This window comes from Rhinolophus hipposideros, assembly GCF_964194185.1.
Source record: "Rhinolophus hipposideros genome assembly, chromosome: 5".
Lineage (NCBI taxonomy): Eukaryota > Metazoa > Chordata > Mammalia > Chiroptera > Rhinolophidae > Rhinolophus > Rhinolophus hipposideros.
This window is the reverse complement of record NC_138051.1, coordinates 56,667,708-56,692,411: the sequence shown is the minus strand read 5'-3', so window position 1 is coordinate 56,692,411 and position 24,704 is coordinate 56,667,708. Positions and strand designations below refer to the sequence as shown.

General features: G+C 48.7%; 1 protein-coding gene across 6 annotated transcripts in view; it reads right to left on the bottom strand.

The window, feature by feature from the left end:
* The window catches only part of ANKDD1A (ankyrin repeat and death domain containing 1A), a 35,204-nt gene extending 11,250 nt beyond the window's left edge, over positions 1-23,954 (bottom strand). For 3 of the 6 annotated variants that reach the window (XM_081048677.1, XM_081048680.1, XM_081048678.1), the window contains exons 1-9: positions 23,837-23,954; positions 20,461-20,564; positions 18,367-18,465; positions 15,130-15,228; positions 11,387-11,491; positions 10,599-10,697; positions 7,109-7,207; positions 6,058-6,156; positions 3,793-3,891 (exon numbers count right to left, since the gene is read on the bottom strand). In XM_081048677.1, the coding sequence (XP_080904803.1) occupies positions 3,793-3,891; positions 6,058-6,156; positions 7,109-7,207; positions 10,599-10,697; positions 11,387-11,491; positions 15,130-15,228; positions 18,367-18,465; positions 20,461-20,564; positions 23,837-23,870 (837 nt within the window). In that variant the 5' untranslated portion in view covers positions 23,871-23,954. The remainder of the gene's footprint in view (positions 1-3,792; positions 3,892-6,057; positions 6,157-7,108; positions 7,208-10,598; positions 10,698-11,386; positions 11,492-15,129; positions 15,229-18,366; positions 18,466-20,460; positions 20,565-23,836) is intronic. The other 3 variants (XM_081048681.1, XM_081048682.1, XM_081048679.1) reach the window with 2 other exon arrangements.
* Positions 23,955-24,704: the final 750 nt, after the last annotated feature.

The following is a 24,704-nucleotide window of genomic DNA, read 5'->3' as shown; positions in this document are numbered from 1 at the left end:
AGGATCTATGACTAGGCAGAGTTCTTAAATTTGACACCAAAATTATGATCCATAGGAGAAAAATGTTGGCAAATTGGACCTCATCAAATTAAAAATGTTTTGCTCTACGAAAGATCCTGTTAAGAGCATGTAGGGGCCGGACGGTGGCTCAGGCGGTTAGAGCTCCGTGCTCCTAACTCCGAAGGCTGCCGGTTCGATTCCCACATGGGCCAGTGGGCTCTCAACCACAACATTGCCAGTTCAATTCCTCGACTCCCGGCAAGGGAGGTGGGCAGTGCCCCCCGCAACTAGCAACGGCAACTGGACCTGGAGCTGAGCTGCGCCCTCCACAACTAAGACTGAAAGGACAACAACTTGAAACTGAATGGCACCCTCCACAACTAAGATTGAAAGGACAACAACTTGACTTGGAAAAAAGTCTTGGAAGTACACACTGTTTCCCAATAAAAAAAAAAGTCCTGTAAAAAAAAAGATTAAAAGAAAAATCTTTGGTGTCTTTTAAAAAAAAAAGAGCATGTAAAGACAAGCTACAGACCAAGAGAAAATATTTGCAAGTCACATATCTTACAAAGGCTAGTTCTAGAATATATAAAGAACTCCTCTCAAAACTCTACAGTACAAATAAAACTTTAGAAAATGGGCAAAAGACATGACTAGACATTTCACCGAAGAGGATATACAGATGGCAAATAAGCACATGAAAAGATGTTCAACATCATTACTCACAAGGGAAGTGCAAGTTAAAACCACAGTGAGGTAACATTCCATACCTATCAGAATGTTTAAAATGAAAAAGCGACAACACCAAATATTGACAAAGATGTGTAGAAAATGGATTACTCATATGTTGCTGGTGGGAATGTAAAATGGTACAGCCACTCTGGAAAAACAGTTTTGGAGTTATTTATAAAACTAAATATGCAATTACCATAGGACCTAACAACTTTATTCTTGGCATTTATCCCAGAGAAATGAAAATTTATGTTCATACAAAAACCTGTACATGAATGTTCATAGCTGCTTTATTCATAGTAGCCCCAATCTGGAAACAACCCAGATGTTCTTCAACAGATTCCTACAAATCATTACAAAGTAAGTATTTTTGAGAAAAATGGTCAAAGGCTACATGAACAGACATTTGATAGAAAAGGACATAGAGAAGACCCTTAAGAGGAATGCAAATTCATATTACATGGAGATAAAATTCTTCCCTTGTTAGATTGGCACACATCCAAAAGTTTGGCCAAATGTTTGACAAAGCTGTGGGGAAATAGGCAGCATCTTATACTCGTGGAGTGACTATACGGGTTGACAATTAAGTTCACGAACTCATCCTAGAAAAAGTGCTACATACCTCATTGCTGAATATCACTACGGTCACCTTTGAAGTACTCCCATTGGGAAGCTATGCATTGACGCCCGCACCTAGTCCACCCTTCAGAGCAATTTTGGAACTCTTTCTGGAATGATCATCAGAGCTGTTGTCGTACTACCCTTGATGTCCTGAATGTCATCAAAATGTCTTCCTTTCAATATTTCCTTTCTCTTTGGGTAAAGAAAGAAGTCATAGGGGCCAGATCAGGTGATTAGGGAGGGTATATATATATATTTCCTGAGGCAGGAAATATATAGGATAAATCTGGAGCATCTTGTAGTGACAGAAAATAAAAAAGTGCTCCATAAAAACACACCTACTAGAATGGCTAAAAGCCAGGACACTGGCAGCACTAAATGCTTGTGAGGATGTGTCGCCACAGGAACTCTCGTACATTGCTGCTGGGAATATATAATGGGAGTCACTTTAGGAAGACAGTTTGGCAGTTTCTTACAAAACTAAACATACTATCGCCATGTGAGCCAGCAGTCATGTTCCTTGGTATTTACAAAGGAGTTGAAAACTGATGTCACACAAAAATCCACACACGGATGTTTATAGCAGCTTTATTCATAATTGCTGAAACTTGGAAGCAACCAAATGTCCTTCAGTAAATGAATGGATAAGCTGTGGTCCACCCAAACAATGGAATATTACTCAGCGCTAAAAAGAAATGAGCTATCAAGCCATGAAAAGACATGGAGGAACCGTAAATGCATATTACTAAGTAAAAGAACTCAATCTAAAAAGGCTACATACTGTATAATTCCAGCTGTATGACATTCTGAAAAAGGCAATACTATGGAGACAGTAAAAAGATCATGATTGCCAGAGGTTGGGTGGGGGATGGATAGAGACGAATAGTCAAAGAACAGGATTTTTAGGGCAGTGAAAATATTCTGTATGATACTATAATGGTGGACACGTGTCATTATATACCGGGGGTGCCAAAAAAATATACACAAGTGGACACTTCAGTCAACGTTGCTCAAGCAGTAGCTTGCCGTAATCAGAAGTGTCTGGGAGCTGATGATAACCACTTTGAGCACCTCTTGTCATTACAAAGTCAAACGTGACTTGTATTCATCTTTTGATATCGGTATATATTGAGTATTACAATTTTAATAGCTTTTTCCTTTCTTAAAATGTATATACATTTTTTTGGCACCCTCTGTATTTATTCAAACCCATAAAATGTACAACACTAAGAGTGAACCCTAATGTAAACCCTAATGTAAACTATGGACTTTTTTTTTTTAATTGGGAGAAAACTTAAAAATCTAATATACAATGTAATATCTAATATTGGTAAAAAGTCACCTATAACTGACTGGGTGCTATGTGGTGTGACCTTTCTGGAAAGCAATTTAACAACTTACATGAAAAATCATAAAAACGTTTTTACTACCTAACCTAAAAATCCTGTTTGGAGAATTCACACATAATGCAAAAGAAATAAAAAGTTATACACCACAAATATGTTCATGAAATAATTATTTATGTGGCAAAATCAGAGCCAACTTAAATATCCAACAGTTGAAGAACTGTTAAGTAAAAGGTGATGTGGACAACGGACCACATCTGGCATGGTCAGCCCCTAAAAATGGCTACTAGGAAAACTATGCAGCAACATTGGATACTTAGGAGGGGTAGACTCCACTGGACAGGAGTCAAGATTCTGGTGTCTTGAGGGGGAAAAACAAGTAAGCACCTCCCTTTCTAGAATTCTGTCTTAGTCTGGATTCATTCCAGCTGGAGGTGCTTCTGTATATATGAGGCGACACTGAGAGGGAATAAAGAAAAGTATTACTTTACTAGGGTGTTGGGATTACAGTGCCTTTTTTTTCCCTCTATATTCCAATGAATTGTGTTACTCTGTTTTTACAATAATTTTAAATAGAGTACTTATTTCAGCTATATGAAATGACCTCTTTCTAATTTAAACAGACAGTTCCTCATTTATGTAATGGGAATAATAATAGTACCTGTTGATAAGGAGACAGAGGCCAGCGAGGTCAAAGCTGCTTGCCCAGAGTCATTCAGTTTGTGAGTGGCAGAGCCAGGCCTCAAACCCAGGTTGTCTAACGCCAACATCTATGTCTTAACTACAAGATTATACTGTCACCTATGGTATATTGCGTGTACCACAACATAAGAGGAAAAGAGTGAACAACCAAGAGGCTAGATCTGTAATAAAGAGATAATTACTAAGACCCAATGGATAAATGAGTGGAGAACACGAACAGATAATTCACTTGGGAGGAAATGCAAGCTTGCATTCTAATCCTGTCCCTTTCGAACCTTATTTGACTCTGCTGTGTGCTGCCAGCTTCCCTGATCCTGGCCCCCAACCCCAATCGATGAGGTCATGGGAGACTTTGCAGTGGGGACCCCCTTCAGTTCTGGCCCCCACTTACATGATCAGCCACGTTGGTGCAGCCTCCTGCATGGATGAGGGCCCGGGCCATGTCCTCAGAGCCACCAAGGGCTGCATAGTGGAGGCAGCTCTGCTCCTTCTAGAGGAAAAACAGGAATCACAGCAAGATCCTAAGGCTCCCTCACTGTGGGTTTACGAAGCACATTTGGGTTCATTATTCTATTTTTGTCTCACAACATAAAAGTACCAGTTCCCAACCCCCAGGACTATTATCCCCATTAAACTGGAGGCTGGAGAAATCAATGACTTTCCCAGGCCTGGTGAGTATTAACAGGAGCTCATTATGGTCTCAGCTTTTCCTCACCCCCCATCACAAACTCAAAACATAGGCCAGAGCCTGCATGATTCCTTAGCTGGTAAAGACAGAGTATAGACTCTGAGATGCTTTTCAAAGAAGGGGACAAATAAGATTTGCCAGTACAGAGCAAACGCTACCCGGCACACACCGCCCAGTTGGAACCGGTCTCAGGGTGTCCCAGCAGGACCTAGAGGGGCCAGAGCAGGGGCTTCCTCCCAGATGGGCCTTCTAAGTGCTCTCCTTTAGTTAGAACCCACCCCTGACCCAACAAGGATCTCACAGAAGAGACCTTCCCGCTCTGCCAGGCAGGCCCTTCTAGGTGACCGACTGTCCCAGATGGCCCGGGACTGAGGGTTCCCTGGGATGCAGGCCTTTCCATTTTAAAACCAGAACATCATGGAGCAACCTGGGACAAGTTGGTCCCCTTCCCAAAGTCCTGTCTGAGTGGGTACACAGAGTAGGTGGTAAGCAGGCCACCACTCAATGAGAAATGCATTCACTTTGGGTTTGCCCCCTCCTTGGAGACCCTGCTGCACCACACCGTGAGGGGTGGGAGTGTCAGAATGGAATGTTGCCTCTGCCAGAAACCTCAAGCCAAGAACTGGAGCACAAGACCCAGTGCAGTGGGCAGCCCCAGGCCCACACATGACCACTAGCTGGACACGACCTCCCCAGTCTATAAACTCCGATGCTGTTACGGTCAGAAAGCCCTCCCAGTGCTGAGTACTGCACTGGACATAGAGAACGGACCTTGCTGACCAGAGAGCAACACCGGAAGGACACAGTTTGCAGAGGCAGCTACTTTCCTTCTCTGGGCCTTGGCGTCCCTTCTCACCCCCATGCCCCTAGGCTAGTAGGTCCTATACCTGCTAAGAGAGTTCTGTAAATTAAGTGTTTTGTGGCTTATAAAGCATTATTCACACTTAGAAGAGTTTAACACTGATATTATTACATTTATATTTACCATTTTGCTATTTATTTTCTGTATATCTCCTATCTTTTTTGTTCTACTGTTTCTCCTTGACTTTTTTCTTTTGTGCCAAATAAATATTTTGGCACACCATTTTAATTCCTATTTTAAAACTATTTTTGCTATTTATATTTTATTATTAACAATATTATTTTTGCCTTTTTATTGAAATTTAGAACAAATAGAGAATTCCAGACCCTGTAACCATTCAACCCACCAAGAAAGATTATTTTGTCATTGATCTTAAAACAAAAAGCAAAACAAAAGTACCAAACTCCCTACTTAAAGAAAGACCACAACCCTCCTTTCTAGGACACAGGAAAATTTCTAACAGCCAATTTAAGAATTTGGTGGGAATATGATGAGGGAGAGAAGAGGGCTGTCCCAGAATCACACTCAGGCCACAGCTGAGGGATGGTGTGTCCCTTGCACAGGTGGGCCTCATACTGGGGAACCACCCCACACTCGGCGGGGCAAATCTTCCATGAGCTCTGGAGTCAGGACAATACGTTTTTTTCAGACTCAGCTTTTCTTACTAGCTTGTGACCTGGAGAAGTCATTGAACCTCTCTAAGCTTCAGTTTCCTCATCTGTAAAATGGGGGACACTTTTCTGAAAAAACAGATATGATAGCATTTTGTGAACTATGAAGTGCCCAACAATAAGAAGACATGAACAAGCATTGAGCTCCTATTATGTCCCAGGCACTGTGCTAGGTATTTAATCCTCACAGTAATGTAAAAAAGTAAGTAAATCTCACGCCCATTTTATAGTTGAGAAACGAGGTTCAGGGAGGTTAAGTAACTTGCCCAGATCACACAGCTTAGCAATAGAGATGCGAAAACCAGAACCTGGGTCTACTGCCTCATAGCCTCTGGTCACACAATGTTCAGGTATCATTGTGGCTGCTACTGCTGACATGATTATAGCTCAGTAGCCAAGGGCAGACAGACGTCAGTTGTGGGGAGGCCTGGCTACCTGGGTGAGGGCATTCACGTTGCTCCCAGCCCCCAGGAGGAGCTGCACACAGTTGGGGTGGATCCCTTCAGCAGCCGCGTGCAGGGCGGTCAGACCTTCCTGAAACACATGGAAGAGGTATGAGGATGGAGGAGGCTGGGGCCAGAACCTGAGACGAAAGGATGCCCTCAGGCGAGGACCCAGGGCTCTTTGAGCTCTCCACTGCCCTGCAGGAGATGGCCTGGTTACTTGTGGTTCCTTGAGCCCCGCACCAGGTTTTCTCTTCGAGGAGCATGTGGTACATTCACCCCCTCCTCCACACCTCTGCTCACATTCTCCTCGCCCTCAGGCCACCTCACCCCTGTTCTCTGTCCCTTCCCTCCTTCTTGAGGAAGCCATCCCTGACCATTCTGGCCACCGAGACTTCTACCTTCTTTGAGCACACACCTTATATATGACTTCTTTTTTTAAAATAAATTTTATTGGGGGATATTGGGGAACAGTGTATTTCTCCAGGGCCCATCAGCTCCAAGTTGTTATCCTTCAATCTAGTTGTGGAGGGCACAGCTGAGCTCCAAGTCGAGTTGCCGTTTTCAATCTTTAGTTGCAGGGGGCACAGCCCACCCATCCAATGCGGGAATTGAACTGGCACCCGGCAACCTTGTTGTTGAGAGCTCACGCTCTAACCAACTGAGCCATCTGGCTGCCCCTCCATCAGCTCAGCCACAGCTCATTGTCTTCAATCTAGTTGTGGGGGGCGCAGCTCACTGGCCCGTGTGGGAATCGAACCAGCAACCCTGTTGTTCAGAGCTCGCGCTCTAACCAACTGGGCCATCTGGCTGCTCCCCTATGTATGACTTCTTGGTAATCCCTTGTGCCTAGTGCCCCAGTAAGTTTGGAGTTTTGTGCTGCTGCTTAGTTTTTCCTGGTGGCTGTTAGTACAAGAACATGTTCTCAGCTCCTGGTTTCAGGGCCTCTACCACAGAAAACTAGGCTACGTAACAGGCTGAGGGTTCCCTGAAGGCAGGGAAGGAGTGTCATGCATCTCTGTATCCTCCAGGCAGTAACTTACCACATTCCGCTCCTCCAAGTCCAGCCTGATGTCCATGAGTCGCTGTAACACAGCCACGTGGCCCCGGCCAGCTGCCAGATGAAGGGCTGTGTTCCCTTCCTGCAGGCAGATGGGGCTAGTAGAATCACAGACCCTCCCAGACATGGGGGTCGGGCTGGAGCCGCCCCTTATTTTATAGACATGAAAACTGAGGTCCAGAGAGGGGGAATGACATCTTGAGTGTCACAGAGCAAGTCCACGAGTCACTGTAACACAGCCAGGTGGCCCTTGTAACCTGCAGCCCTGCATGCTGGGCCATTGGCACCCTGCCCCCTGAGAACTGTGCCAAAAACTACAACCGGGGACATTTTCCAGGGCCAAGTCCTGGACTCTCTTTCCTTGTACTTCAAGGCAGACACATTACTTAATCAAGCAAACAAACAAAGTGCCTACTTTCTATGCTCCTATTAAAGCTGGTCCCTTTCTGGGGACCCCAGATCAGCATCCCTTGGCTCCGCTGGAGGCCCCTGCTCCAGGGACTCTTCCCGTGCCCAGGCTGTGCCCAGGCAGCCATCTAGCACCATCACTTGCCTCCTTGTCTTTCCTCAAGATGTTAGCTTCCCACTGAGCAGTGCGGCTGGCCCTGACGTAATTAAAACTGGACCTCCCACCCCTGACCTCCTGATGCCTCTTACCCTGCTCGACTTTTCCTTTTCCCCATAATGCTACTAGCCTAACACGCGTTATAACTTACTTGGATACTGTGTTATCGTCTATTGTCTGACTCTATTGTTAGAACATAAACACTGTAGGGCAGCGATGTCTGTCTATTTTGTTCTCTGAAGTTTCCCCAAGGGCCTAGAATAGGGCCTGGGGCACATGGCAAACACTCAATTGATATTTGTTCAATAAGCAAATAATGTGATGGAGAGCTTGACGCGTGTCTTCTGGCCCACTTGAGGAGTCCAAAGGTGGCTCCATGGGGCGGGGCACAAGGCACAATGTGCTTTGTACTAGAAGCGGCCCCTGCTGAAGGGCAATCCTTAAAGGGATCTTCCTGCAGAGGACACCTGAAGGGTAAAGGGCCCCAGCAAAGGCGAGGACTGCTGCAAGGGGCCAGCTAGAGAAAAGGTATGCCCCTAAGGAAGAACCACAGACGCAGGACCAGGGCAGGGACCCCTGAGGAACCTGCGGAAGTATCAAGAAGAGAAGATCCAGCTTTGGCCATTCATCACACCCAGAAGGCCCCTGGGACACATTTAGCTGAACCAGGCATGGGGATCGCCCAGCTCAAGCTCTTTCCCCACCCTGGCTTGTCGCAGTACCTTCCTGAGGAAGGAATCAGGACATTCACATTTAGGCACAGATCTTTAAAGGGCCCGATGAGGATGTGAACATCTGCCAAAGCAGTACTTAAGAGAGTTAAAAACATACCCTCCTCCATGATAGATCCACACATACATAAAACAACTATAACTATCTTATGGGATCAAAGATGAAACATTTAAATTTCCTTTATGATGATTATATCAATAAATAAAAGTTAAGTTTTAAAATTCCCCTCAACAGCTTTGTTCCTCTCTTCTCCCACCCTCTTCTCAGATGCACACACAGTGGCCTAGGGCCTAGTCTGCTCACTGCAGCAAGCAAGGATCAGGCTACGGGAATGTGGCCACAGTGTGAAGTCTCTGTGTTCAAAGAGACTCAAAGGAAGCGGGTGAACGGAGGGGGGCCTGACAAGTGCCCCAGCTAGCAGGGCTATGGAGATAGGGCAGGGCTTTCTTCTTCTTTCTGGGTTATAAATACCCACATCCTGCCCTTTGAAGCTTCAGATAGCACAGGCCCCTAAACAGGGCTGGACAGGGCAGGGGGCTCAGAGGCAGGAGAACCTGCTATAGGAGGGCTTGGCCTTGGGCCCAGTGCCTTCTGCCTTCCACCTATGGGGATCTCCAGCTCTCCATCTCTATGAGGCCCTGTCAGCCTCTCCTCAATGTTTCCAGTGGAATGAATCACTTTCTCTGGGCTCTCAAAGCCTCCTTAACATCACAGCACCTATGGCATGACGTGTGTTCTCATCGGTTCTGATAGGTCTCTCCCCCTATGCAAGCCATGGGGTCCAAGCAGGAGGAGTCAGACCTTAAGTGGCCCAAAGCCTTGAAAAGCTTACTGTGCCCCTCCCCCAGATGAAATTCAAAATGAAAATACTCCTCATCTGAAAATACAAAACTGAACAGGGGCATACAATTTCAACGACTTCATTCTAGAATTTCTGATTGCAAGATTCTGGGGAAGTTAATCAAAGCTGGACTTTTCTTGTTTTCTGCTTTTGGTACTCTGGCTCTCCTGGGGCCCTGAGTACAATCATGTTTTGCCTCCTGAGTAGATGTGTCCTGGCAAAGGCTGCCCTTTACCCCTCTCTGTACTCTCAGTTCCTGGCACAGAACAAGGCCATTTCCACAGATAGCCACGTTTCCAAAATGAAGGAAATCAGCCTGATCTGATTCTCAGGGTCCAACTCAGTCTTTTCATCCCTAAAGGATGAGTATGGACAGACGGATTCATAGCAGACCCAAAGGCTCAGCACCCCAGGAGGCAGCCTGGTAACAGGGAGGAGCACAGGGCTGGGCATCAGGATGCTGGTTCCACGCCCAGCTTGACCTTTGTCTTTCTCTGTGACCTTGGCTAAAGTATCCCCCTCTCTGATTCTCAGTTTCCACATCTGTAAAGTGAGAAGGTTGAACTGGCCCTTGATAAAAATGTTCTCCAGTTCTAAGATCCTGCAGTGGTTTGTCTGTGAGCTCCCTGCCACTAGCTTAGAAACAGGACTCCTTCTATTCTGGACTTCTATTTTAAGAAGATTAAAAATGGAGTTCGTTCCTTTGTTGGAAGCATTGTTTAGAATTTGCTGCAACACACGTGCCTAATGATTCGCAGTGGTCCCTTACAGGGTGGTCAGTCATGTGCAGGGTAGTCCCTTCCAGTGCCGACCCCTCACCCCTTTTCAGATTGGTGAAATCAACCCTGAATGAAGTGCTTCCTCCTCAGCACACTTACCCTACTTTTGCCATAACCATAGTAGATTACGAAATCACAAAGAAAGCAAACAACCACAGGGGTGTGGCTACCATCCCCCTAACTCTTCCCACCCTGTGCCCCAACAACAGACGTCCCCAATGGAATTCACAATCCGCTCCAACCCACTCCAGGCAGCACGGCCAAACAATCGGATTTGCCATCCTGACTCCCCACGTCGGATCATAATTGTTAACTAGGATGGTGGCATTGAGTTCCCTGGGTAAGAAACTGTGTCTTGGGCATCATTGTGCTTCTCATTGTAGCACAGTGTGTGCTCAAAACTGCCTGCTTCATGAACATGAGCCACACTCCTGTCCTTCGGCTGCCTGCCCCTTCAGCATGTTGGAGTCAGAAGTAGACACAGGTGAGCTGCCAGTGCCCATCCCAGTCAGGAGCCTGGAGCCTGGCCCTCCCCTGGGACCCGCGATCACAGTACCTTGTCTTTGACACTGTGGTCACAGCCAGAGCCCACGAGGAAGTCCAGAGCATCCAGCTGCCCGTGCTCGGCTGCCCGGAGAAATGCCGTTCTTCCCAGCTGACAGGGGAGGAGAGAGTGAACCTTCTGTGCCCTGCTCATCTGGCCTCTGTTTCCCCAACCACTCAGGGCTTGCAGTGGCCTCTCCTGCCCCAGACACTCTCTTCGCCCCTCACCGCACACACCCTGTCTGGAAAGTCCAGACCCAACTTCCCAACAAGATCCCACTTGGGAGGGGCTCTCCCCCACTGGAACCCTCCTGGGCTCCCTACTGCCTACTGAATAAGGGACAGAGTCCTGAGGCTGAGAGTCGAGATCTCCGTGAGGGACCCCAACCACCCCTCTAGTCCCTACTCCCAAGAGTCTGATCCATCTGAACTCATACACCATGGACCTTTTCTACCTCGAAAGCTCTAGTGATGCTGTCTCCTCCATCTGGAATGCACCCCTACTTTCCAATGTTACCGACAAATCCAGTCCATTCACCAAACATCACCTCTTCCAGGAAGCAGAAAGCAGTGACACCCTTCTCTAACCTGTCTAGTCCTTCTCAGAGCCTCTCGAGGGAACTAGCCACATTCTGTCTCGTGCGTTTGTATCCTGATGCCCTCTAGACCAGAAGCTCCCTGAGGCGGGGTCCAGTCTGCACTACCCAAAGCTGGAAGGATGTACTCAAGGAATGGGCAGGAGTGGTCCCAGGAGCTCCGGGCCCAAAAGAAAGGAGACACAGCCTTGACGCCGGCACTTACCTTGTCAGCACGGTCCAGCGACACATCCTCCAGGTCTTCCATTATGAACGCCAGAATCAGCACGTGGCCTTTCTGGGCTGCGCAGTGCAGTAAGGTCAGGCCATCCTGGAAACAAGCCTAGGGTGGTCCACGCAGTCTGCGAACGGAGGCCCTTCTCCCACACTGGTTGTCTCCCAAAGGGTGAAGGAGGAGGTCTTGTGGCCCCAGAAGCAACATTTAGGTGAGGGAGGTTTGCGAATCCAATGTGTACAGCCCAAAGCCTCCATCCTGGCTTCACATTACAGCTAGACTGTTTGGAGCACTGTTTTTCGAATAGATGGCAGCCATCAGTGATCATAAAAATCAATAGAACAATGTTTTACATCGTGACAGTGGTTTGAGTTACACAGGAGGAGCATTTGTCAAATCTCAGACATCATAAATTTAAGATTTGTGTACTTCACTGTATGTAAAGAAATTGAACCCTCGTTAATGACATGCATGCTGAAGAATTTAGAGGGCAGTACACTGTGGTCTGTAATTTATTTTTAAATGCATCCAAAATTTATAAAGAACTCTAAAACTCATCAAGAAAAAATTAAACGACTGTGGACGAAAAAGGGGCTGCATACTAAACCTGACAAGCTCTGGGAGACAGGCCAAAATTAGCCACATAGGATGATCTGAACATAAAAATTCCTAATTAAAAGTGAGTCAGACAGGAAGTCATATCCTGGGCCTGTAGCTTTCTTGACAAAAGTCAACCTTGACTTCAAGTAAGCCAGTCTATTGTCTTTTTGCATCTAAGATAACATACCCTTGGAATGTTAGAGTAATCCCTTTTTCAGGATCCCTGGGGCACAACGCACCACACCAGAGCATGAGACCACAGAACCCCTCATTGTTATCTTGTTCCCCTAATACTATCTTTATGTGCTATAAAATGTTAATTAACTGTCATGTACTCACCAATGTAAAAGAAGTATATGTCTCTCCATTTTACTTTTTTACCCAATCCCAGAGATTTCCCTGCTTTGCTTTCTCCCACCCCCTGAATCTATCACCAATGGACTGTATGTAACCCTCCTTAGGTCTTCTCCTTTGATTCTAATGTATAAAATAAACTAATAAACTGCAAAACTGCCATTCTCTGTTGAGCATCTTCTTAATCTGTTGAGATTTTGCTTCCAAGCAATTGTCATCAGTTTGGCTCAAATAAATTCATTAAAATTCTCTATCGGTCTGGACGTTTCTTACATCAACACAACCCAATTAAAAAATAATGTGGACATCAAAGAAGATTTACAGTAGACAAATAAGCACAGGAAAAGATATCTGACATCATTAGTTATTATTAAAATGCAAATTAAAACCACAGTTTCTAACGATGAAGTATGAAAAGGGAAACATGCTAACATTACAGTGGAGAAACCTGGCCAACACCATTTCAACCATTTTAAGTAATCAATTACGATTTTAAGTAATCAAGTGTGATATTGTGATTTATAATAATAATACTATATATATGTGGTCTTTGTCCCCTTTCCTGGAACAGAGCTCCTAAAATTTTTTGGAGTTTCAATTTCTTAAATTGTGAAAGCCATAAATATCTTTTGTTATGTTAATGAGGTAACTGGGAAAGCCCCTAGGAAACCTAAGGTGGGGGCTGGTTGTCTGGGGAACCAACCTCAATTAGAAGGCTGGATCTTTCAGTCCCACCCTCTAGCATCCTGGGAGAGGAGAGGGGTGGGAGCTGAATCAAGTGCCAATGGCCAAGGATTGCGTCAATTGTGTCTAGGTAATGAAGCCTCCACAAAAACCCAAAAGAAGCAGGTTTGGAGAGCTTCCAAGTTGGTGAACCAAAATGCATCCGTGTGCTGGGCCCACACTCCACAAGAACAGAAGCTCCTTTGTTTGGAACCTGACCCTATGTATCCCTTCATCTGGCTAGTGATGATTCATATCCCTTTAATATCCTTTGTAATAAACCAGTAACCTAGTAAGTAAATGGGTTGCCTGAGTTCTGAGAGCTGCTCTAGCAAATTAATTGAACATGGGGAGGGGGTCATGGAACCTCTGATTTATAGTCAGTTGGTCAGAAGCCCAGATAACAACCTGCACTTGGGATTGGCATCTGAAGTGGGCAATCTTGTAGGGCTGAGCCCTTAACCTGTGGAATCTGACACTACCTCCAGGTACATAGGGTCAGAATTTAGTTAAATTTGTGAGACACCCAGTCAGTGTCCATTGGAGAACTGAGTTAGCTGCTTGGTGGTGTGGAGAAAACACATAGGTAGGAATTGGTGTCAGAATTGGATCAAAGTAACATCAACAGCGACAAATCATGTTGGTGTCATACGCCCCCTGATAGGTGATGGGAGGGCACTTGACCTCTGTGGTCTTCCCAAATTTCTGTAACCCCAATCGAATCATGAGAAAAAAATCAGACAAATCCAAATTGAAAGACATTCTATAAAACACGTGACCAGTACTCTTCAAAAATGTAAAAGTCATGAAAAACAAGGAAAGACTGAGAAATCATCACACGATTGGAGGAGACAAAATGACTAAGTGCACTGTGGGATATTAATGGAAAACAGACAGAGGTAATGGTGTGTGGCTCAGCCCACAGCCTCCCGAGATGAATACCTTTGGGGAGGATTGTGAACAAGATTGAAAGAAGACTGTAGATTGTTTGCAAAGTTGGCCGCAACTGTTTCTCCACCCTTAGGAAGCACCGTAAGGGGCAGTACTGTGCTAGCTTTCAAGAGGAGAATCCAATATTCTCCACTCCCTGAATCTAGGCTGGCCCTGTGATGGGCTTGGAGCAAAGGGCTGTAGTGGACATAGTCTGTAACTTAGAGGCCGTGCCACTTCCACCCCTGCATTCAGTCACCATTGAAAGAAATGCTCGATTTTCAAGCAGAGGTGAGTGAAAAATATGTCCGTTCTTTCCCAGCTAAGTCCCTGAATCCCTGAATTCTAAGGTCCCAGCTTGAGAACCCCTGGCTAACAGCGTTTGGCCCAGAAATGTATGCATTTTCTTAAGGGCCACTGTGCAGGAATTCCAAGCACTCTGATGGGCTGGGCCCTCCTCACTCAAACCACAGCACACACCAGCGAGCAGTGAGGGACTGCCAGGCTCCCTAATGTGCCATGTACTGTGTCAGGGCCTTTACACATAGCACTGCACTTACTTCTCCTACTAGCATCCGCATTTCCAAAGGGGAAAACTGAGGCTCAGGGTGGTCAAGTAACTTAACTAAGGTCTCAGAGTTTGGTGAAAGGTGCTTTTTTCCTATCCCCCCACCCAGAGCACAGGGGAGGCAGGGCCCATCGAAGAGAGGAGGCTCCACCTCTCTCTCATTTAATCTTTCTAAACACCCACTGAAGGTGTTATTTTGATCCTTATGTAAATAAGGAGGCTGGTCAGAGGACTGGGAACTGTCCTACATCCAGAGTGGAAAAGGGTGGAGGGATGAGAAGAAAGAGGTGTTCAGTGTTGATGGGAGAGACACCCCAGGTCCTTTTCCCAGCCCCAACAGGAGCTGCAAGGATCCCAGCTTCACTGAACTGAGCTCAGCCGGGGTTTCGAGAGGGTTCTAGGAGGGCAAGCTGGGGCAGGTAGAGGCATGTGGGGACATGAGCGCAGTGATGGGGGCAGACCTGTACAGCTGGAGGCAGCAAGCAGGGGGCGCAGGGAAAGGGAGGCAAGGGAAAGGGAAAGGGAGGCGAGGGAAAGGGAAAGGGAGGCGAGGTCTTACCTTGTTCTCACAGTGGATCTTGGCTCCAGAGTTAACCAGGATCTGAAGAATCCGTAAGTGGCCAAACCAGGCAGACAGGAGAAGCGCGTTCATCCCAAACTAGGGGAAAGGACACAGGTGAGGAGGTGAGGAGAATGTGAAGAGGTGTGGCTGTGCCATCTGGGCCCATGTCTGTATTGTAAAATCATACAATCATAAGGGATCATAAATGCCACCCTGGTGAGGGATCTCCAAGCTTTAGGAATTTAAAGTCCAGGAAATTTTTTTAAACAGAGGCTGATATATTATTGTAAGCTTTGGGGCAGGGCAGTGGGGTACCACATAAAACTTAAAAATAAAGCAGCTGCCATCTACTCTCATCTTCATTTCATAAAGAAGGACCATTTTAACACAAAAAAATTGGAAGGAGCCAGTCTCAGAATATACTCTTTCCAAATTCGGCTTCACGAAAAACACACTACATTGTTCTTCTTTTCTGATTTGCTGTGAATGGTGAAGACCTCCTGGACTAGCGTTTGAGAATGTCTGGCAGAACATCGTCCAGGCTGATGGCTGAAGTTTGCACACGTGCAGGGACGGCGCCTCGCCACCACACGAGACATCCACTGCACGGGCAAACACTGCTCACCACGAGCAAGCCCCTCCCTACGCTGACCTAGACCTGCACCCTGTTCTTTCTACCCCACGGGCCCTTGGGAGCAACTGAGAATACGTCTGGGCCTTCTTCTGAGGATGGACCAGCACCTGTTCCCAGGATGCTCTTCCTCAACATCTGTGAAGTGCTCCAGGGTCCCCAGAGTCCCTTCCCTGACCTCAGCCCTCGTGGAGTTCTGTGTCTGAGGGCAGGCCTCGTCCCCATCTCCCCAGCGTTGCCCTTTCTCTGTAAAGAGCACCCCCAGGCCTCCAAACTCACCTCCCAAGATACATCAACAGCTGGCCACCCACCCCACCCCTGGCGATGGTTTTCCCTGTCTCGGTGGCAAGGAGCCTTTGTGAGGGGTGACAGGCAAAGGAGTCTTACTAGTCGACACCAGAATTCCTCTTAGGGACTATGTTTGGGTAAAAGCTTTGACAAGTGGCTGGGGTGAAAGGTGAAACCCGGAGGGAACTGACTGGTCAGCAGGCACCGGAGCATCCAGAGAGGTTTCACAGTTCTGCTTTAGAAACAGGCACACCCCGGGGGCGGCCGGATGGCCCAGTGGAGCGCGGGCGCTCAGCAACAAGGTCGCCGGTTCAATTCCCGCAGGGGATGGTGGGCTGCGCCCCCTGCAACTAAAGATTGAAAATGGCGACTGGACTTGGAGCTGAGCTGCGCCCTCCACAGCTAGAATGAAGGACAACGACTTGGAGCTGATGGGCCCTGGAGAAACACACTGGTCCCCAATATTCCCCAATAAAATTTAAAAATATATATTTATGAAAAAAAGAAAAGAAACAGGTACAATTTGGAGGCAGGGTGGAGGGGACAAGAACAGCTTTGAGGGGGCGTGGGTACAGAGGCAGTGCCCAGCACAAGGAAAGTGCCAAAAGACTTTAAAGAACAGGCATGTCAAAGATAGAATTTCAGGAGTTTTACATTGTTTTCATGTGTGATGTAAATGCCCTCCATCTCTTATTTTGGATAGCCTGTGCCACACCCAAAGCCTGGTGTATGGGGTCTCTACGGAAATCAGAGAAAAGGACTGAGCTCTACCTTAAGGGTGATGCCAGGGCGAAGACAAAGGATTATTTGCAAGAATGTAAGAGGGTGGCAAAAATTGAGCAGAAGCTAAAAGTAATAGCCAACGGTGACCACAAGCATTTCCTCCTGAAATCTTAGGGAAGATGCTGCACCCGCTACAGCTCCTCAGATGGGAATTGGAGTTGGTCTGAGCGAGAGCCAAAGAGGCCAGGAGAGCCAGCCCTGACTCAGAGCTCAGCCCCGGGTAGAACATCAGTAACAGCAGGCTGGCTGGATGAGGAAGGGAATGAATAAGCACAGGGCAGAGGAAAGGGAGGAGAAGCCCACAGGAGCTTGGGAATTGAAAGGGTCCAGGCTCAGGGCTGGGGGACGAGAGTCATGGAAGCCACAGCCTCCTGCCCGTGGGAACCCCAGGGACACCGCACAGTCCTAGTTCCAGAAACTGCCCAGGACAGAGCCCTGTGACATATCACTAGAGATCTTCCCCCAACAAAGGGATTTCCCTTCTCCAGGGTCTCCCTCACCCTCTTGTTACTAAGTAGGCATGCCCACCAGCCTTCTTATTTTTCAAAATATATTCATTGCTATTTGCAAAGGAAACAGGTTTATAAAGGCACTCTCGCCTACTATTCTCCCTCATTCCTTCTTTTCTCAGTCAGTCCCTCAAGGAAGGAATCTCAGAGCACATTGATGATAGTGGTGGTCTTTGTGGGCAAGGGGCTGACGAAAGGGGTTGCATTGTTTTATTGGGAAGCTCAGACTTACAATCCCTGTCTCGTTCCAGAGTCACTAAATGAGCCTAACTAAGCAGGTGCAGGGAGGCGTGGGGAGCTAGGTATTGCTGCCCCGCCTTGTAATCAAGACCCCTAGTGGTGGGGCCTGGGAGCAGAGAGAAGCCAGGACAAAGGAAAGTATTTCCATGGAAGCTAAATCTTTACCAGGAAGTTTACAATTTTTTAAAATTTAAATTTAGACTCTTAAATGTATCCCTGTCAAATATCATCATCAGATTTGGCTCTTTTCTCAAACACGTACAGCTAATTTTGTAGCTCCTCTTATTCTTCAGTGCGCTATCTCAGCAGTGTGTTGCCTGCCAATCTAAGGAGGACTGTTAGTCTTCATGCACGTTCTTGGTTCCAGGGTCAGCCAGGACAGAGCCCTGTGGCGTAGTATGAGAGACCTACCTCTGATGACTTTACTATTAAGGCCTTTATTAATCTACCCAATCTATTCTACAGCCCATATTTCTCCTTGTTCACATGGTATCATGAGGAGCTGGAAAGGCTCCCTGAGAACTGAAGGGCCCTTGAAAATGGAAAGATGTTTATGACTGCGCAAGGGAAAAATGGGATCAAGGTGTTGTCACTGGCCCCTAAAAACCTTGACATCCTGCCCACCCTGCCCTCCCTGCCCACCCTGTGCATCTGTGGCAATCTCAGCAATGACAGCTGGCTCAGAGACTCACAGTGAGCTCCAATGTTCCTCCCCCACCCTGAGACAGACAGACAGACAGACAGACATGCACACATAGCCGTGCCTTCATAGGGGTCTCGTACCACATCCTCATCGTCCACAGCAGCCCCGTGCTCCAGGAGCAGCCGCACAGCCTGCTCGTGCCCTGCACCTGCGGCCCAGTGCAGGGCCACCCTGCCCACCTGCCAGGAGTGAGAGAAATGGTGTGAGGCACCGGCTGGCTGCCTGGCCCACCACCTGGCCGGGAAGCTGGTCTGCAGAATGGAACAGACTTTGCTGGCTCTGGCGCCTGCTAGCTGGGGCCCCAGCCCCACTCTAGCCCCCTACTCTTCCTTCATATGGCAGCAGCTGAAACAAATGTAGTAAAACACAAGGGCTACATCCATCTGTCCCCCACTGAAATTCTTCACAGCCCCTCACTGCTCTTGGGACAAATGCCTAACCCTGGGGCCCAGGAGGCCCTGCATGGCCTGGCGCTGCTCACCACTGCTTCTCAGAAATGCCATCTTCCCCGCTCTAAGTCTGTTCCTGCTGCTCCCTCTGCTGGGCAGCCACCTGTGGCCTATGATTATTCTCCAAGTCCTTGAGGTCCCCTGAGGGCCTGGGTTCTGTCCCCTCCTTCCCTCAGAACAGGGCTGATGGGTTCTGACCCCACACCTCATTCTCAGACCACCCTGGCAGTTCACCATGGTCTCTGGCCCTTGGCACAGCTAAGCAGGCCTGGGGGAAGCGAGGGTCCCTCCGTAGTCTTCTGCTTGTGAGGGGACAACGAAAGGAAACACTGATTTTCTATATGGTCTCTCTGGGGACGAGCTGCTGTTCCTTTCTCAAGGCTTCTGCCCATGTGTAGCTTCTACCTGGAGCACTGCCCTTCTTCCCTGACCCCTTCAGGTGGGTGGGTCCCCTCCAATCCCCACCTGCTCTCAACCTGTCACAATGGGAATGAATTGTGTGATGTATATACTCTGTGTGATATCAGTCCTCTCTCACCATACCATTGGCTCCCAGAGGGCAGGAATCATGACTGCCGTGGGATCTGCTCTGGCCCTAGCACCTAGCCCTTAATATTTATTGATTGAATGAATCGATAAATGAATGAATGAATGAGTGTGACATTAGCATGCTATCATCCTACAAATCCATGCGTCCTCGCTCGTGCTTGTCCAGGACTGAGATCAAGGCTCCCGTCACCAATAAGATGCCACGTGAGTTAAGGTGACTTGCTGACCCCTCTGTACCTGCCTCAAACTATAAATAATACCAAAGTGAGGACCACCAGAAAACAGGGAGATGAGTGTTGTGAAAACTGAAACACACCAGACACACCCCAGAATTTCTGTTACTATTACTGAGACCTAGGAAAGTTTGGAAGACCCAGGTCATACCCCTGTCCTGTCCCCCAGACAGAGCAGCCTCTGCTGCAGTCAGGAATTCTACATCCAACCCTTTCAGCTTCCGCTGACCCGGCACCCAGGCTGGCATTGCCTCTAAGATGTTCCTGACGGCTAGAGCCCTCAGGTGGGGAGAGGCCATCCTACGTAACCTACCCTTAGTGTCCCACACCGAAAGGAATGGGCTTTCCCTCTGTCCCCTTCCCCAGCAGGGATCTGGACCACCCCACCCACGGCCTTCCCTGAGACCTGATCAGTGGGGCTTGGTCTGCCCCCCTGCCTGGGCTTTGAGCCCCTGAGGGCACGTAGAGACCCACAGCAGCTTTACACATTCAGTGGGCACAGCTGGCCCTCAGAAAACTGAACTAAACTTCTGCCTCAGTTATGCTCAGCCTCTCTTGGTCTGGTCTCTCTTGGTCTGAAACCCCTGGACTTCTGACCACAGGCATCACTCCATCTTTGTCTTTTCAGGTATCTACCTGTCTGCCAGCCTCTACTCTTGACCTTCACCCCGCTGCCCTCCTGACTCTAACCTTTGTTCCCTGGATATGCCTTTCAGATGAGTCACAGAGGTCAAGAGCGTGAGCTTTGGAATTGCCCAAGCCTGGCTCAGAATCCTGCCCCTGACCGTGGGCAAGGCCTCAGAGACCTTGGGACAGTGTGGACAAACTGAGCCGCCTGCAGGTTAACACATGTAAATGCAGGCTCCATGAACTGTCCCTGGGTGGAGCTGTCCGCACCGCGCTGCCCCTATCTCGGCCTATGTGGAGGAGCCCGTGTACACACATGGTTTCTGGCTCTGACGTTGACTTTCCTCCCAATCAGCTCCTTCATGCTCCTGATGTTGTTCCGGTGCGTGGCCTCATGGAGCTGCCTCTCCAGAGGAAGCACTGTGGGGAGAAAAGGGATGCGGAATGAAGGAAGGGTCCCCCACACTGCATAACAAGGAGCAGTGAACGGCCTCTCCCTGGCCCAGAACGTTTCCTGGGTGGGGTTCTTTCAGAGGAATGACACGTGGAGGGGATTTCTCTCCTCCTGCTCAATGTGGGAACTTCCCCAGACAGGCTGCTTTTCTTTCTAACTCACCACACATCCACACAGCCAGGACTCGGCAAAACCCTGAAGATGGAAGAGCATGGGCAAGACCATCTACAGAGCCAGGAGTGTACCCCTCACCTCTCAGAGGTGCCCCATCCTCCAGGTTTCATGTCTGCTCCCCATGTCTGCGCTTAGAAAGGGAATGCAGTTCATTCCCACTGGAGCTGATAACTACCGTTTTCACAGTGCTGTGTAGAAAGCAGCCAGGACTTATGAACCACCTACTGCATTCACTCAGCTTTGTTGTCCTCATCCCTCCATCTCTTCTTTTCTCCTCTCCCAGCTATGGGGCCCACTCTGATTTGCCTTCTCTGTGATTTGTTTGTACTGCTCTCGCCCTCATCACTGCACTTTATCTCAGACAGTCCCAAGACTAGTGAGAACCTCCAAGCTCCCCTGCCAGCTTCCTGCCATGGGCAGCGGTGGGCTCAGAGAGTTAGTGGCCAAATCCAGAGGACTAAAGCCTGGTGACCCTCATGCTGCCATCATCCTGACAGCTCTTGGCTTGTAAGGATGTCTGGTTTCCTTGCCTGGAGCTCAAGTTCCTTGAGGGTCATTGCTACACCTGACCTTTCTCAATTCATCCAAACAGCTCACAGCAGGCCCATGGCTGGGCACAGGGAGGAACCCACACAACTCTTCTTCCATGAGTGACACTAACCATCCTCAGACTAATGGATGCCTGTCCTCCTGCAGAAAGTCTTAGACACACTAACATAAGGGACAAATATTTCCTGGCCCTTTGCACAGTCATTACAGAGCAGGTAATCTTGTGGTTTTATTGGTGCCAAACCCACATCCTGTGTGTTTGGTCCAGTGTGAATGTCCAGCCCCAGTCCCTCTGCGTATCCGGGGACAGGTGGCCAGCATCTGGGCAGGGAAGGCTAGGATGCACTGAGGTGATAGGCCTGCTATCAGTTTGTTTTTCCTGATAAATTCCACACTGCTTTCCAGATGTGGGAGAGGGTCTTGGGCTTTCTGGGGCTTCCCACAGACAACCTGTGGACCTCAGAGCTGCTGCCCCAGGACAATCAGCTCTGGCTGAGCCACTTCCTGGCTATATAAATTAGTTACTTAATTATCCTGTGCCTCAGTTTCCTCATCTGCCAAAAGGGGATGTCGGCTGTCCTGCAGGGTTATTGTAAAGATTATATATATGAAAAGCTTCTAGCATGGTGTCTGGCAAATAATGCCATCATCGTCATCACTATTATTCCTCCAAGACAAAGCATCAGAGAAAAAATCCTAGTGGCCAAATACTGGGAAGTGGTGGGGCCTCCTTCATTCAGGGCCTTCTGAGCCAGTGAAGCCCCGATGAAGGAAAGCACCCTCCCTACACACCTTCCTGCATTGTTTTTCTCCACAACACCTCTCACTATCTGCATATGCTATATTCACATATTTATTATGTTTATTGTCTGCTTCCCCCATTATAATATAAGCCCATGAGATTTTTATCTGATTTGTTAACTATTGAATCCCCAAATTAGGCCCTGGCGTATATTTGTTGAATGAATGGGTGATACACAAATCATTAAATCTCTTCAGGGGCCTTTGAACTATAAGATGCTGCTCTAATTAAGTTCAGACTCATTAGCCCCATGGAAAACCAAGCCATGAGCTCAGGTGAATGGCAGGGAAAGGCAGCTTTCTGTCAATACTTCAGGGGAACGGGAAAACACCACCTTCCAAGTGTGGTCCTCAGTGATAGCTCCATCCTTCCCCACCTCCAAAGGGGTCTGCCTTTCCTGTAGGTGAGGAGAGCCGTTCTGGAAAAGCCCCTCTCAGATCTCAAACATCTCCAGGAAGCACTGTGTCCCGAGCTTTTCTTTCCTTAACCTCTTAGCTAAAAACCACCAGGGTCCAGGTTTGGGAAAAGAGCTGGCACTTCAGGTGTGAGCTTAGAGAAGCTGGGGTTCTAGTACCCACTCTGCCACTTTCTAGCAGCAGGATCCTGGGCTAGCCATGTCCCCCTTGGGATGTCGGTTTCTTCAGTTGTAGAATTGGGAGAGGGTGAATAAAGTGACCTGAAAAGATCCCTTCCAGCTCTGACTCCCTTTCTCTTAGCAGACACCTATGGGGAGTGGTCTCGTTTGTGTTGGCAAAGAGCCAAGAGTCCTAATGGGAGCAAGCAGACCCCACCCTGCATAGTGCCAATGAAATCAAGTCCAGTCTCATCTCTTCCATCCACCTCAACCCATGCATCCTCTTTCTGGCCACAGGCCTCTGAGCCTTTGCCCAGGCTGGGTCCTCTGCCCAGAATTCCCTCCCACACACCCCAATGCTCCTTGCTGCACAGTTCCTTAAGAGCCTGATCACAGTGATTCTCTGCTGCAGGCAGAACGCTGTATTCCTTAACATAGTTAGCACCCTCCCCACCATCCTTCTCTCCCCTCTCCCAGCCAAAGCCCCCCAACGTCAGCTGATGTCCACGTGGTGCCGCTGCCTGGCTGGGAGGCCCTGGCACCAGGCACACTCCCTGAGCAAGGCTCTGAGGGGTTCTCATTCCCATCTGCAGCACACCATAAGTCTCTCCTCTGGCTTTCAGTTTCCCCATCTGATATGGTCTCCACTCTCCATCCAGCCCCAACATGCTGAAGGAGCTGGGGCCTTCAGCATTTCTACCACTTAATGGCTGTGTGACCTTGGGTAACTTAATTAACCACCCTGTGCTTCAGCTTTCTATTTCTTCTGTTTCTGCTACCTCCAAAAATGGAGGTAGCAATAGGTCCCATAGGGCCGCTGGGAATAATAGAGTCTGTCCTGGCTCAGCCTGACACACAAAGTAGTCGATAAAGGACCGCATTATCATCTGATTTCTAGCTAATGTCTCCACCCCGGCAGCTCACTGCTCTCCCAGCGTCTGGCGCCCCCGAGTCCCAGGCGCGCGGCCAACGTCCCCTCGGCCCGGTGCGCGTTTCTTTCGGCGCCACAAAGAAGCCGGAGACGAAGGTGGCCACGTGGACTGAGCCAATAGTAGCTTTGGGCCCCAAGGGTGCGGGGTATGCTCTGGGCCTCTGCCCGCACCGGACCCCCCCCCCACACCGGGGCCCTGCGGACTCACGGCCATCGGTCTCCCAAGGTAGCTGCTCCTCCATGCCGCGGCTCCGCAGCCCCTGCGGGCGCTGCGCTCGGAGGCCAGCCCGCCAGCGCGCGTCGTCCCGGGCGGGGCCTGGGGGAGCGGAGAGGACCCGGCGCGGAGCTGGGGCGGAGGAGCGTTGAAGTGTGTGAGGCAGCGGCTCCTCCAGACCCCTTGACTCCGCCTCGTCCCTTGGGTATGATGCCCACGCAGTTCTGCGGTCTCCCCTCACCCCCCGCCCATCCAGGACCAGGCTGCAGGTCTCTCCTCCGGGTCCCAGTCCGGTGGGCTGAGGCCACTCTGGGCTCCGCAAATCTCCCTGGGCGTGTCTCCCTCCCACCCCCACCCGGGAGCTGTCCCACCCATAGATGTGTGCAAGGCCGACGGCAGGCCCCATCCTCGGGGCTCAGGAGCCTGTCCCCAGGCGCCGAAACTCAGACACCAAGGACTTGGGCAGACTTTAAGAAACAGAAACCCCAGCAAGACTGCAAGCGTATGAAGAGATGGTCAGATTTATTCATGATCAGAAAAATACATGTTAAAATGACAATAAGATATCACTTACACCAATTAGACTGGCGGAAATTAGAAAGCTGGATAATGCCACATGTTGGTGGGGAATGAGGAGCTGTCACAGCCAGGTCACTGCTGGTGGGAGTAGCCTGGAGCAGCCATTCTGGCAGTCATGAGGGAAAGGATACACAGCGCATTGTGATCCTTCCATTCTTTTCTCCTCATCTGTAAAACCAATGGTTGGAGGGAGGGTCTGTGATTGGTCCGCCCTGGTAGTCCACGGTTGGATGCAACTCAGGGATCTTTCTCCAGGTCACTCAAGAGGAGCTGAGGGCTCCCC